The following is an 11,648-nucleotide window of genomic DNA, read 5'->3' on the forward strand; positions in this document are numbered from 1 at the left end:
ATTGGTTACAGATAAGATCCTTTGTATGAAAAGTCTTTATGAGATATTACCCATTACATGTTTCCTTTGGTTTGTCTTTTTTTTTTAAACACTGCTTTAACACTTATGTCCTGTGACAGGTCTGTTATTCTAAAAATTCAGTAAGTAGATACATTAAATGCAGTAAAATAAATTTAGTTTATCACTTAATCCTACACCTAAAGAAGGTTTTGATTTGGAAATGTTTTCAAAATTATTGATGACATTTATCAACTCAGACTTTTTCACTAATTCTTGGTATAATGAAAGAAGAATATGTAGGTGATGGAGGGGAATACTAAAAGCAGTGTGTTGCTTGCCTAGGTATGAAAATGGGAATCATTTGCAGTATTTGAAACATAAAACTGGAACAGTGAAGCATAGCTATCTGACAATGGAAACAGGATCTGAAAGCTTAAGGAGTATAGATGCTGCTAATATTCAGGTAAACACTCTAGGCTGTTTTCCTGGTTTTGAAAGCTGAGGCAAAATCAATTTCAGCAATGCAGTCAAGCATATTGGGTATTCTATTTGTTTAATTTTTGAGACTGCCTTGACAACAGTGAGGTGGCTGACCCTTAATAGCAGTTCTTTTTTTTTTTTTTTTCCCTTTGCTTTGATTATGGTGGGTCTTTATTGCGGGTCTAATCAGTAGCAGGGCGTTACATCTTAATGTGGGTCTAATTCAGAGTTTCTTGGTGGTTAAGCTGAAGAATATAATTCCAGATAGTTGATGAGCACCTAAGTGCTGCTCACAGCCTACCAAAGCTAAAAAAAAAAAAAAAAATCTATTGTTGTCATCTGAGCTTTTCTCCTTTGATAACAACCCCCATCGAAACAGATTTCACTGTCTGCTTTTGTTTCTTTGGCCTTTTCAGTTTATCTTCGGTTAGCTTGACTGATCTGCTTTTCTTCTGCTGCTTCTCTGTTGCTTTCCAATATCCAAAGCATGAACTGTATCAGTGCTGTGACAAAGGGTGGGTTGCACCTTCTCCACAGCATTCAGATATTTTCTTCATGGCTCTGCGTGTGAAGTCCACCTTCCCCCTTTCTTTCTTGAGAGCCGTATACTCGTAGGCCTTCAGCTTGCTGTAATAATCTGAGAATTTATTGTAGAGAATGGAGATGGGCATGCCATTCAGGATTATTCCAAATGCAATGCAGAGGAAAGCAAACAGGCGGCCAAGGTGAGTTTCTGGACACATGTCTCCGTATCCCACTGTAGAGATGCTGACCTACAGGCAAACCAACATTCAGCTTATTAGCTGGGAAGTAACGTACAACAGATGTGCTCAGGGATCAGGGACAATTTTAAAGTTAGCACTTTTGCACTTCGCATCCTAAATCTGAAATACACTCTGCTGCCTTTTTTTCCTGTACTGTCCGTTCTATGCAAAAATCCCCAATTAAAAAAAAAAGAAATTCCCTCTCAGTGCAGAAAGATAAGAGTGCGGTTTGACACCATTCAGGGGGATTTTTTAAAGCTTTGTTCTGCAGAGGGAATTTCCAAACTATTTCCACACCAGTCTGTCCAGAAGGTGGTTTTGTTCAGCTGCAATGAGTGGATAGAGATCCTCCCAGACTGTGCAAATCCAGTGATGACTGCAGCCCCGCTCCCTCATTATGTCACTTGAAACAGATGCCTGTGGCTAAATCCAGTGTGCTTATAAAACCTGATATTTTGGGAATTAATTCTGTGGGTTATATTTTGAGTATTACCTTTGTTTATTATATATATTTTAGGAAGTAATGAAAAACACATGAAAAGCTTCACGTGAAATACATGAAATATGTTTTTATAATGTTTGCATTATAAAAGTTCCTAGATAAAAACCCCTTCAATGGTTACATACCTACAAGGAGCTGTGGAAAAAACAGAGATCTTTCTCTGTTGCCTGGAAGTTTTTTGTTTTTGGTGTATGCTCACAACATATATATTTATAGTGCTGCATTGTTTGATTTTCCTGTTCAGCTGTATGTCAAAGGTTACAGAAGTAAGGTGTGTGTGTGTGCTGTCAGGAGGAAATATTCCTGGTAGGAAATTTTTCCTGAATTCCCCTTTGAAGAAGGGTTTCGGGTGGTTTAAAATGTTGTTGGTTTTGGGTTGCTGTTGGGTTTTTTTGGGTTTTTTTTTTGTTGTTGTTGTTGTTTTGGTTTGGTTTTTTAGTGGGAGTGGTGGTGTTTAGTATGTATGCTTTATGTGAATCTGTACATGTTGCCATTGCATTGTCTACATGGTTTCACAGTCTTTTTTTTTCTCAGCCATCAGCATTTTCTCTTTTTAGCCTATGGATGTATGAAGGAACTGCATTTTATATGGACCCAGTGCTATCCTGCAATACTTCCGTTGAAAATTTAGTTTCAGAAATTCATGGATGGTTGCTTATGCTACATATGAATGACGTACTCCCAAACAGTCAGCAAAAAATAACTCCTAATTTATATACTTCCACTACACACCTCGATTGTTTGTAATTTTTGCATTTAGTAAATATAACTTGTCTATCTCTGGCAGATAAAACTTGCAGGTTTTTGCCATCTGCAACTGCCTAGTCTATGCAAGGGACCTTTCTCAGGGCATGAATTTTATTTAGTATTTTTCACAGTATCTCAACACACTGTGCATATCTGTGAAACAGTAATCTAAAACTTTGGCAGAAATAAACCACAGACAGTAAGACTTTCACTGTAGTGCCCTTGTGGCTTTAGCAGTGAACTAAGTCTTTGGAAGGTCACGGTGTGCAGCCTGCCATCATCTAACATGCTAAATAAAATGTTATTTCAAATGAGGAAAGCATTAGGGTACGTGGCTCAGCACTGGGTAAGCACATTTGTAGGATGCACCTGGTGCTTCCTGTGGAATAAAAAGGATTAGTCACTTGGTTTAGTGGAAATTAAGTCACTGGATCTGAATGATAATACAGGATAAATATCTCCAAAAATATATACTGAGATGAAGGCAAGATGTTTATCTCTCCCAGCCAGGACAAAACCATTATCCTCTGATAAGTTTCTGTTCCACTAGCATAGTCTTCTACATTGCCTTGACATTTTGGAAGGATTACTTCTCCTCCTGTGTGTGTGAGACCATGAATACTGTTGAATTTTAATGAAATTTGAGTGATCTGGGTATCTTAATTTTGACTCTTACAAAATGAATAGGCTTTCAAAAGAGTTTTATGCCTCAGAATAGCGATGTGAATGCTATAGCTCCTCTTTTGAAGATACTGGCTCAGCTAAGTAGGTCTTTTTCACATAGTTGTAGTCATACAGGTTTCTTAGGAGTATCTAAATTATTACGGTGTCACTGGCTTGCAGAAAAGAGCCCTAAAGATTTTGCATACACCCTGCATGTTCAGAAAATAAAATATAAGGCTAATGTCATTATTCTAGTAATGTACAAAGCACAGATTTTTTTCCTAATCTATGTATATCACTTAAAGATAACCCGTGAAGGTCACATTACGGGACCCTTTCCTTTATTCACTGATTTTTCCCTCTTTCTCATGCTCCAGCTTAAAGGATATTCAACATGTATAAATATGCATGTGCATAAGTAAAGGTCTTTGTGGGTCTGTAGGGCCAGTTTTTCTTGCGTGCACTGAATCACTACAAACAAATGTGTGGGAAGCCAGTATGTCTCATCAGCTGTAGCTGAACCACAAGTGCAGACTATGGGCTACCAGGGCTGCTGACATGAGAAGCAACCAGGATGCTTGGGTTTGCTCTCCTGTGGGTCCCATAAAGAGCTCAGTGCATCCAGTGCCTATGCTGATCAACCAGCAGGAGAAGATTGTCTGACTCCTCTCCAGTACATTTACATGTGCTTCTTCCCCAGAGAAGTGACTGGGACACAGCCAGCCAGGCCCGGAGGTCAGGAGTACTCCTGGGGCCTTGCCATAAACGTGGATTATGGAAGCCAGCATCAAAATGCTGCAAATGAAATGTACGTTATGACCGACTATAACAAGCCTGGGAGTATGGACAGCCAAGATATGGGCCCTTTGCCTTCTCTCAGCACCCGCCGTGTCAAGCTACCCTCTGCTTTGATCCAAGCTGCTGTAGATATGCACATCTTAAGCAGCGTAACAGAGCCATTGTTTTCCAGCTCTGAAATGCTGCAGGCAGCAGTACAGACAGGGATCAACTTCCCCTTTTCCTCAATGCCCTTGATAAAACCACCACCTTCCCTGACAAAACACTGCTGTAAAAATGATAACTCTGAGACTGCCATACTTGTGCATGAAGATTATCTGTCAAGCATTTACTTAAAGCCTGCAGGTTCCTCTCTGTTGTCTGCTAGTCTTGATAAACCCCTAAGTGTTTCTTTTGCCTTCACAGCTCACTTTGGGGGCTATAACTATCTTTTTCATCTCACAATAGTTTGAGAAGTATTGGTTAGCCTTCTATAAAAGAACATATGTCTGTCCTTAGATGTTAGTGCAATCCAAGTCTGAAGGTGAACTGTTTCCTGAACCCTTTAGAGGTGAATTTGGAGTTTGGGATGCTGGAACAGTTCTGTCATGACACTGCCAGAACCAGGAGGCATTTAAGCAAGGTGAAGAACTTTAAACTCTCACAACTCTCTGTTCCTGGGTAAATCTTCATGCCCCTGAAAGATGTAAGCCCAACAGAGTGGAAAATGCTGCCTCAAAAACTCCTCTCCACATAGCATAGTACAGCACAGGTCAGTGATAGTTCAGACCTCTCAAGGAGACGTGCCCACATGCCTTAAAGCACTAACCCAGTGGCTGTCTCTAGAAACGAGGTCATTTTGTCTTCATTTCTGAGGCTTGTCATCTGAAACTCAGACAGTTACCTTCAGTCCAAGGGCTCGGAAGGAGGATAAAATCCCACTCTTTCTGGCAGCAGTTGCAATAAAAGATTCAAGGTGACATTACTCAGCTCTCAGTACTGATGTGGGATTCAAACCAGTGACCTAGATGTAGAAGGCAGTTTATCCCATTATCAACCCCTTGAGCCGTTCTGCTTTTTTTTTTTTTTTTTTATTCGTTCCTCTGTAAATCTGGCATGGTGTAAATAACTGTCAATGTTTTGTGTGTGTGCAGACACGCACCTTAGACGTGCCATCTAAAGAACAGTCCACAATCATCTCATGTGTAAAACAACTGTTGGTCCTAAAGTATTTTTCATGGTCAGAGCTCTAGAACACCTTTGGTTTTGCAAGCCTGAGTGTCCTGACTATAGTCAATAAACTATATCTTATCATCTCGCAGTTGTATGATGGGTCATAGCAGATCTGCAGTAATAAGAAGAATGAAAATCCCGTGTCTACCTGCAACCAGCTACCCTGATGAAAGCTTTTTTTTTTCTTTTGTTTTCTGTTTTCTTTTTTTTTCTTTTTTTTGGCAACACTGGCAATGAGCTTAAATGGGAAGTTATTTTCTTTCCTTTCCTTCTTTGTCCACTTCTTCTTTATGAGAGCAAGTACTGTCTGCATTTGGCCGGATGAGTGTTTCATCACTGTCTGCCTGATGAAGCCTGTATTTAAGCCTACAACAGAACTGAATGAGTGCGTGTCTGTCTGTGCGTGAGTGAGTGCGTACGTCCTGTAAGCTCAGAATTCAGAGCAGATGTTCACTGATCTGAGCCTGCTGTTTTCAGGACTGTCAGCAACTCTAGGAAGGAAGGGGAGGGGAAGGGAGGAAGGGTCTCTGACTACCCACCAAGGTGAGATGTGTTTACTTACGGCAGCCCACCACCAAGCATGGGGAATGCTGGTGAAGTTGGTGCTGGAGACATCGTGCTCCACTGTGTAGACCATGGCAGAGAAAGCGAAGATGCCCATGGCAATGAAGAGCAAAAGGCAGCCCACCTGCTGGTAGCACTGGCGCAAAGTGAAGCCAAAGGCACGCAGCCCTGTGGAGTGGCGGGCCAGCTTGAGGATGCGGAAGATGCGCATAAGACGCATGATGCGAAGCACTTGTCCCACCTTGCCGACCCGTCCCACTTTCTCAATATCGTGTTCGTGCTGAGAGCCCCGACCTCGAGGCTGGTCATCGTCAGCAAAGCATTCAAGCAGCAGCTGCAGATAGAGGGGCAGAATGGCAATGAGGTCTACTGCATTAAGGGCGCTGCTGGCAAAGCGGCGCAGGTCTGGAGTAGAGACCAAGCGCAGCAGGTACTCCAGTGTGAAGAATGCGATGCACAGGGTCTCAATGTGCTCCAAGACAGCCCGGCTCTCCCCACTCTTCCGGTCTACCTGATGCATCTCCTCCACTGTGTTGAGTGCCAGGGCCACTACGGAGATGAGCACAAAGAAGCTGGAGGCCACCGCCATCACCTTGGCAGTGACAGAGGAGAAGGGCTTCTCCATGAGGTTCCAGAGACGCCAGCGCTGAGGACCATAGTAGCGCATGTGGTGGAAGAGCTGCTCATTTTCCTGAGCCTCTGCCTGGGAGCGCAGCTCACGCTGGACCTTCAGCTGCTCGCTCAGCTCATCACGGCGCTCCTCAAAGCAGATACGGCAACAGCGAGGTGTGTATTTAAGCCGCACGCCCCAGTAGCTCAGTTCCTCCAGGAAGCTACGGGGGCACAGCTCATCACGCACACGCAGCACTCCCGAGGCATAGAAATTGTACACTAGCTGGAAGACAGCTGGGTCCCGGTCAAAGAAATATTCATCTACCTGGGCAGCATAGTCATCGCAGAGGCCCAGCTGGCAGCGACGGTCGGTGGAGGTAGCCAGGCGGCCCAGGCGGGTCTTGGGATAGATGGCCACTGCTTGGTAGGTGAGGCGGTAGCTTTGGCCGCCAACGTTAATTTTCAGCACAGACGAAGTGGAAGCCGTGGCTGGGGCTCCAGAAGAAGGAGCAGGAGAGCAAGGAATGGATGACAGGGACTTGTTTTCTCCCTCAAATGAGTTTCCACCTGCCCATTTTTCTTGTTCTTTTTCTTCCTCTTCCTCATCTTCATCATCCACGTAATAGTTGTAATTACCCTCAGGTCCCAGGAGCAGTAGGGGCTGGGAGATCAATGGAGCAGCAGCAGAAAAGCCACTCTCTTTGTCTACACGTGTGCCTTCATTATCCTTCCCCTTGTCGGGTTGCGGGAGGACATTTGGTGCTTCCCTCTCTCTGCCTTTGTGATTTAGGAAAGAAAACTGCTGCTGCATGTTAAACTGCAACATGCTATTTTTCCTTACTCTTCTTTCTTGCATTCACCTGATCTATGAATTAACACCAGTCCTTTCCAACTACAAAGGCTGATAATCTTGTTTTCTTCTCTCTTTATCTCAGTAGTATCACACTCAGCAGCGGTTCTGCATTTTTCTCCCTGCCAGCTACCACTCCAGTTGTTGTGAAAGCTCCGTGTGGGATATAGACACATGAAGACTGCTGTTGACCGTTTTAATCTTGCTGACAGGGAAGATCTGAGTGCTTAGAGAAGGGGATTTAAAGGCTATTATCCTGTTCCAGCCTCATCTCCCTCAGGCTGTGACGTGAATGATTATGGATCCATAAATCTATGAAAAATCAGTAGGGGAAAAAAAAACCCCAAAGTTTTATTGCTAATAAACACCACACATTTTCCTAATTCAAGTGTACATAGATCAAGAATAATCTCAAAACATATGAGGGGAACAGGGGGAAGAGAGAGAGGGAGGGACAGAGAAAACATTACAGATTTCTTTCATTTACATGAGTGTAACATGTCTTGATTTTCCTTAATGAAAATAATGAATAATTGATTTGCAGATAGTGGGTAGGAATTCACTAGAGTAGCTCTTCAAATGTTTTCCAAAGGTGAACAAGTAAAACCCATCTTTTTTAGTCCCAGCTAGAAAACTGCCATCTGGTTAAGTGCCGAGGCAAGTCTCCGCTTACGCCTGAAGCTTTGGCTGCGTTCTAGGAGTGTGGGTCTCTTGTTCCTCTGGATGGAGTGAAAGTGAAGAGCAGTGGTGTGAAGGGGTTTCCAGCATGTTACTTGACTTCAAACTTTTCATGAGCTGCTGAGAACTGGAATAAAGCAACTATTGTTTCTTTTGCAGGGTGTGCCTAATAGCATAAAGCTGCAGTAGGTACCGAGCAGGACAGAGGAGATGCTTTCTCTTTCTTTTGATGGAAGTTTCCTCCTCAGCTCTGGTTGAGCTGGCACAAGCATCTCCAGTATCAATGAGAATTCTGACAGCCAAGTTTCTTCCCCTTGTCACTGGGAGCACTTCAGCCGAGCTAAAACTCCTCCTATACAGCTGAGAATACACACAACAAAGGGATGGCTCCTTCAGTATGCTCTAAGCCCCTGAGTAACAGCTTCTTAACACCAGCTTGCTATTACACCCATATCCAGGCTGGCGCAGGAAGGGACAAGGCACTAGAAAACTGCTACGTTTGGCAACACCCTAGCTGGTCTGGGAGGCCTTCCATCTGCAATCCTGTAGCTTGCCTCCCACTAGCAGCTCCCTACCCTTTCATGCAAGCTGCTGGGACAGTGTATCCCACAGTCCTTGTAGTATTTCCTTTGTTGTCCTCATGCTACTGTTCTGGTGTCATTAATCTCCTGGTCTTGCACCTGCAAACCCCAATATTGCTATTTTGGTGGTGTCCCATGTGAAGCAATTGCTGTTGCTATGAGAATCATCCCAGTTTTTCTCCTTTTCCCTAGCCCCGGTTGTAGCTTTTGTATTTACTAGCTTTTGACAAACAAGAAGATATCATAGCTGGACATTCCATTATGCTTTTGCTCTCAGGCTGCATCCTATTGGGTGCATCTCACTGAATAGTTCAATGTTTCCCTAGGTCACACTGTTTAAGGCCTGGATTATTGGCAATTCATATTTAGCTGCCCTTGAAGGTATTTTCCTTCACAAGTTTGTCTCCATTGCTTATTGTCTTTTTTGATGCAAAGAGATCAAGTCAACAGGGATTGTGAGTGCCTTATTGCAGATACCAGTCTGTTTTGCAGTTTGCTCTGAATATTAAACCATGCCATGGTGAGTCCTTTGTTAGCAATCTTAATGCAAAACTAATGTCCAATTTCAAGACTGTTTCTTTCTCCTAGGGAAACTAACTCTGACATAAGGAAAAAATACAGTCTGCAATGGCATCATTTTACTACTGAAAATTCTTGAATGTTTCTTACTCTAGATTTGTATTCCTCTTTTCATATTCCTCTTGCCAGCCAGCCTCCACCGAAGCATTTCATTCCGCTTTTTGTTAGGCTTCCTGGTCTCACTTCTGTGAAGTATCCAGTAATCTTTATTGCTTACTGCTCGAGAGATCATTTCTCATACAATACTGCAGTAGCAAGAGCTTCTACAGGGTGAACTTCGTGATTGTCAGATGCCAATGTCTCCTGCACTTGGACTAAGATCTTGGCCATCACTTCTTAGCAAAACAAGAAAGATTGCTAGCTTCAGTTCTATTCAGACCAATCACTTTGACCTGGATATTCTTGGAAATGTAGCTCTCAGGTACCCGGTACATTCTGCTCAAACTTGCCTCTAACCGACAAAATAGGTAAAAATAAAACTGCTTCATTTGTGTTCTTTATTTTGGGGTGAGACTTTGTTCTGGACAGCTAGACTGTCGGCCTAGGTAGATAGGAAAATGAAGTGACCAGAAAAGACTTTTTTTCCCCCCTGAGCTACCTTATTCATGTGCTGCTTATCTTCCTAGTTGTCATTAATAAGAATTGCATACCATCTTCCTGTATGCAGAAGAGCATACAGTCTGCTGAAGGAGCTAGTTAATAAGATCCCCTGGTGTGGTGGTATGGTCTCCCTGTCACTCGAAGCCTGCTCGAGACCTGATGCTATTTCTCTCTCCCTCCCTTCCTAGGCCCATGAACGGACCTAGGATGTCAGGCATGGTCTGTGAAGGATAGCAAAACAGAACACTGAGGCACCTCTTTGTGGGCTGAGCCCTACTTTCCCTGCCTTGTACTGCACTCCCTATCACCTGGGAGTCAGTCACCTCCTGATAGCCTGGTACATCCATACTTGGGTCATGATAACCTCGTACATTGGTACTTGAGTCAGGGCATCATGGGGACAGTATCAAACATTGGATATCAACAAGTTCCAGGCCCGTACAAGTGACAGAAAATACTGAAATGTTTCAACATCTGAGATGGGCTAGAGTGAGAAAATACATGTAATGAAAATCAATCATCTGGGACCCTATAAATAGTGATCTAAAAGCGAGACCCTTTGAGCTCTCCTGGATCACAGAGGGCTGGGTCCAGCATCTCCCATGGGTTGTGCCTCTCAGGTACAAACTGCGGGAAAAGTCCAGGATGAAGCCAGGCTGCTCGAGACTCAATAATCGTCCGTTGAGATGACCGGAGCATCGTGAGTATTTGCTCTAAGCTCCAGAAGGAAATCTTAACCATAGGCTGGCCTCTCTTTTGTCCACCTCTCTACCTATTTACATGTTTGAATATAGACATTAGCTAACAGTGTGGGGATGGATGTATTTTTCACTGGATCCAAATAACTCTGTTGGCGTGTTACCGTGCTTTGTGGTTGTGTCTACGTATATACATATATTAAGGGTATCTTGTAGTAAGTAAGCGTGAATCTTGCCATAATCGAATCCATAACTAAGTCATTGTTTTGATTATAACATATTCTACTGAATCACCTTGTTAATTCTAAACTGGTTAGTGATTAAGTGCCACTAGAAGTCAACTCTTTGACCTACCCCTACCATTAAATAAACCTTAGCTTTCTGCCTAATTGCAACCATGTCAATATTTTCTCCTATAACGCCTAGGAATCTGCTTTTGAAGGTATTCACATTCATGAATGAAGTTTACTTTTTCAGAAACATCTCTCAAGAGCGCAGGAGCAGACAATTCCAAAGTGTTGGAAGTCAGCCAAGTGGGGCAGAAGGCTGGCTTGCCTGAGCAGGGGTCTTCTTCTAGAACTCAGGCAGAAAAGGAAAGTGTACAGATGTTGGAAGCAAGGGTGATGAGCACAGGAGGATGACAGAGATGCTGTTCATTAGTGTAGGAAGAAAATTGGTGTGATCAAAGCTCAATTAGAGTTCAAGTTGACCAGCACTGTGAAGGACAACAAAAAGGGCTTTTTAAATTATGTTAACTGCAAAAGGAGGATCAGAGCTAATATTAGTCCATTACTTGATGAGGTTGGTCACCTCACAATTAGGGATGTGGACAAAGAAGAGTTTAATGCTGCCTTCGCCTCTGTCTTCAGCACTGATGAAAGGCCCTGGGGAGCTCTATGTTGGAAGACCGTGACTGGAGGGATGATAAACTTCCAGCTAACTCTGAACTTGTTCAAGGCTTGCTGCTCTAGATCAGTGCACATTAGTCTATGGGGCCCAATGGAATTGGCCCCAGGGTATGGAAAGAGCTGGTTGGCGTTATCACAGGACCTCTATCAATTATTTTTCAGTGGTCTTGGGAGTCTCAAGAGGTCCCAATTGGCAGCAAGCTGGAAAATGTCTCAGTTTTCAAGAAGGGTATGAAGGAAGAGCCTGGTAATTACAGGCCTGAAAGTCTCATTTCAGTGTCTTGTAAAAAACATCATCATCATCAACAACAACGACAAAAAAACCCGAACCCTAACAGTTATTCTGGGAGCTACTGAAAAACACTTGACAGTCAATGCAGTCATTAGTCACAGCTAGCACAGGTTCACAGGG

General features: G+C 43.2%; 1 protein-coding gene across 1 annotated transcript; it reads right to left on the minus strand.

Moving 5' to 3' along the window:
* Positions 1-977: 977 nt before the first annotated feature.
* On the minus strand, positions 978-7,168 carry KCNV2 (potassium channel, subfamily V, member 2). Its single transcript, XM_010139007.1, has 2 exons — positions 5,729-7,168; positions 978-1,253 (listed from the first exon to the last, which is right to left on the minus strand). The coding sequence occupies exons 1-2, from the start codon at positions 7,166-7,168 to the stop codon at positions 978-980; spliced, it is 1,716 nt and encodes a 571-aa protein (XP_010137309.1).
* Positions 7,169-11,648: the final 4,480 nt, after the last annotated feature.

The sequence above is a fragment of the Buceros rhinoceros genome, unplaced genomic scaffold (assembly GCF_000710305.1).
Source record: "Buceros rhinoceros silvestris isolate BGI_N320 unplaced genomic scaffold, ASM71030v1 scaffold21746, whole genome shotgun sequence".
Lineage (NCBI taxonomy): Eukaryota > Metazoa > Chordata > Aves > Bucerotiformes > Bucerotidae > Buceros > Buceros rhinoceros.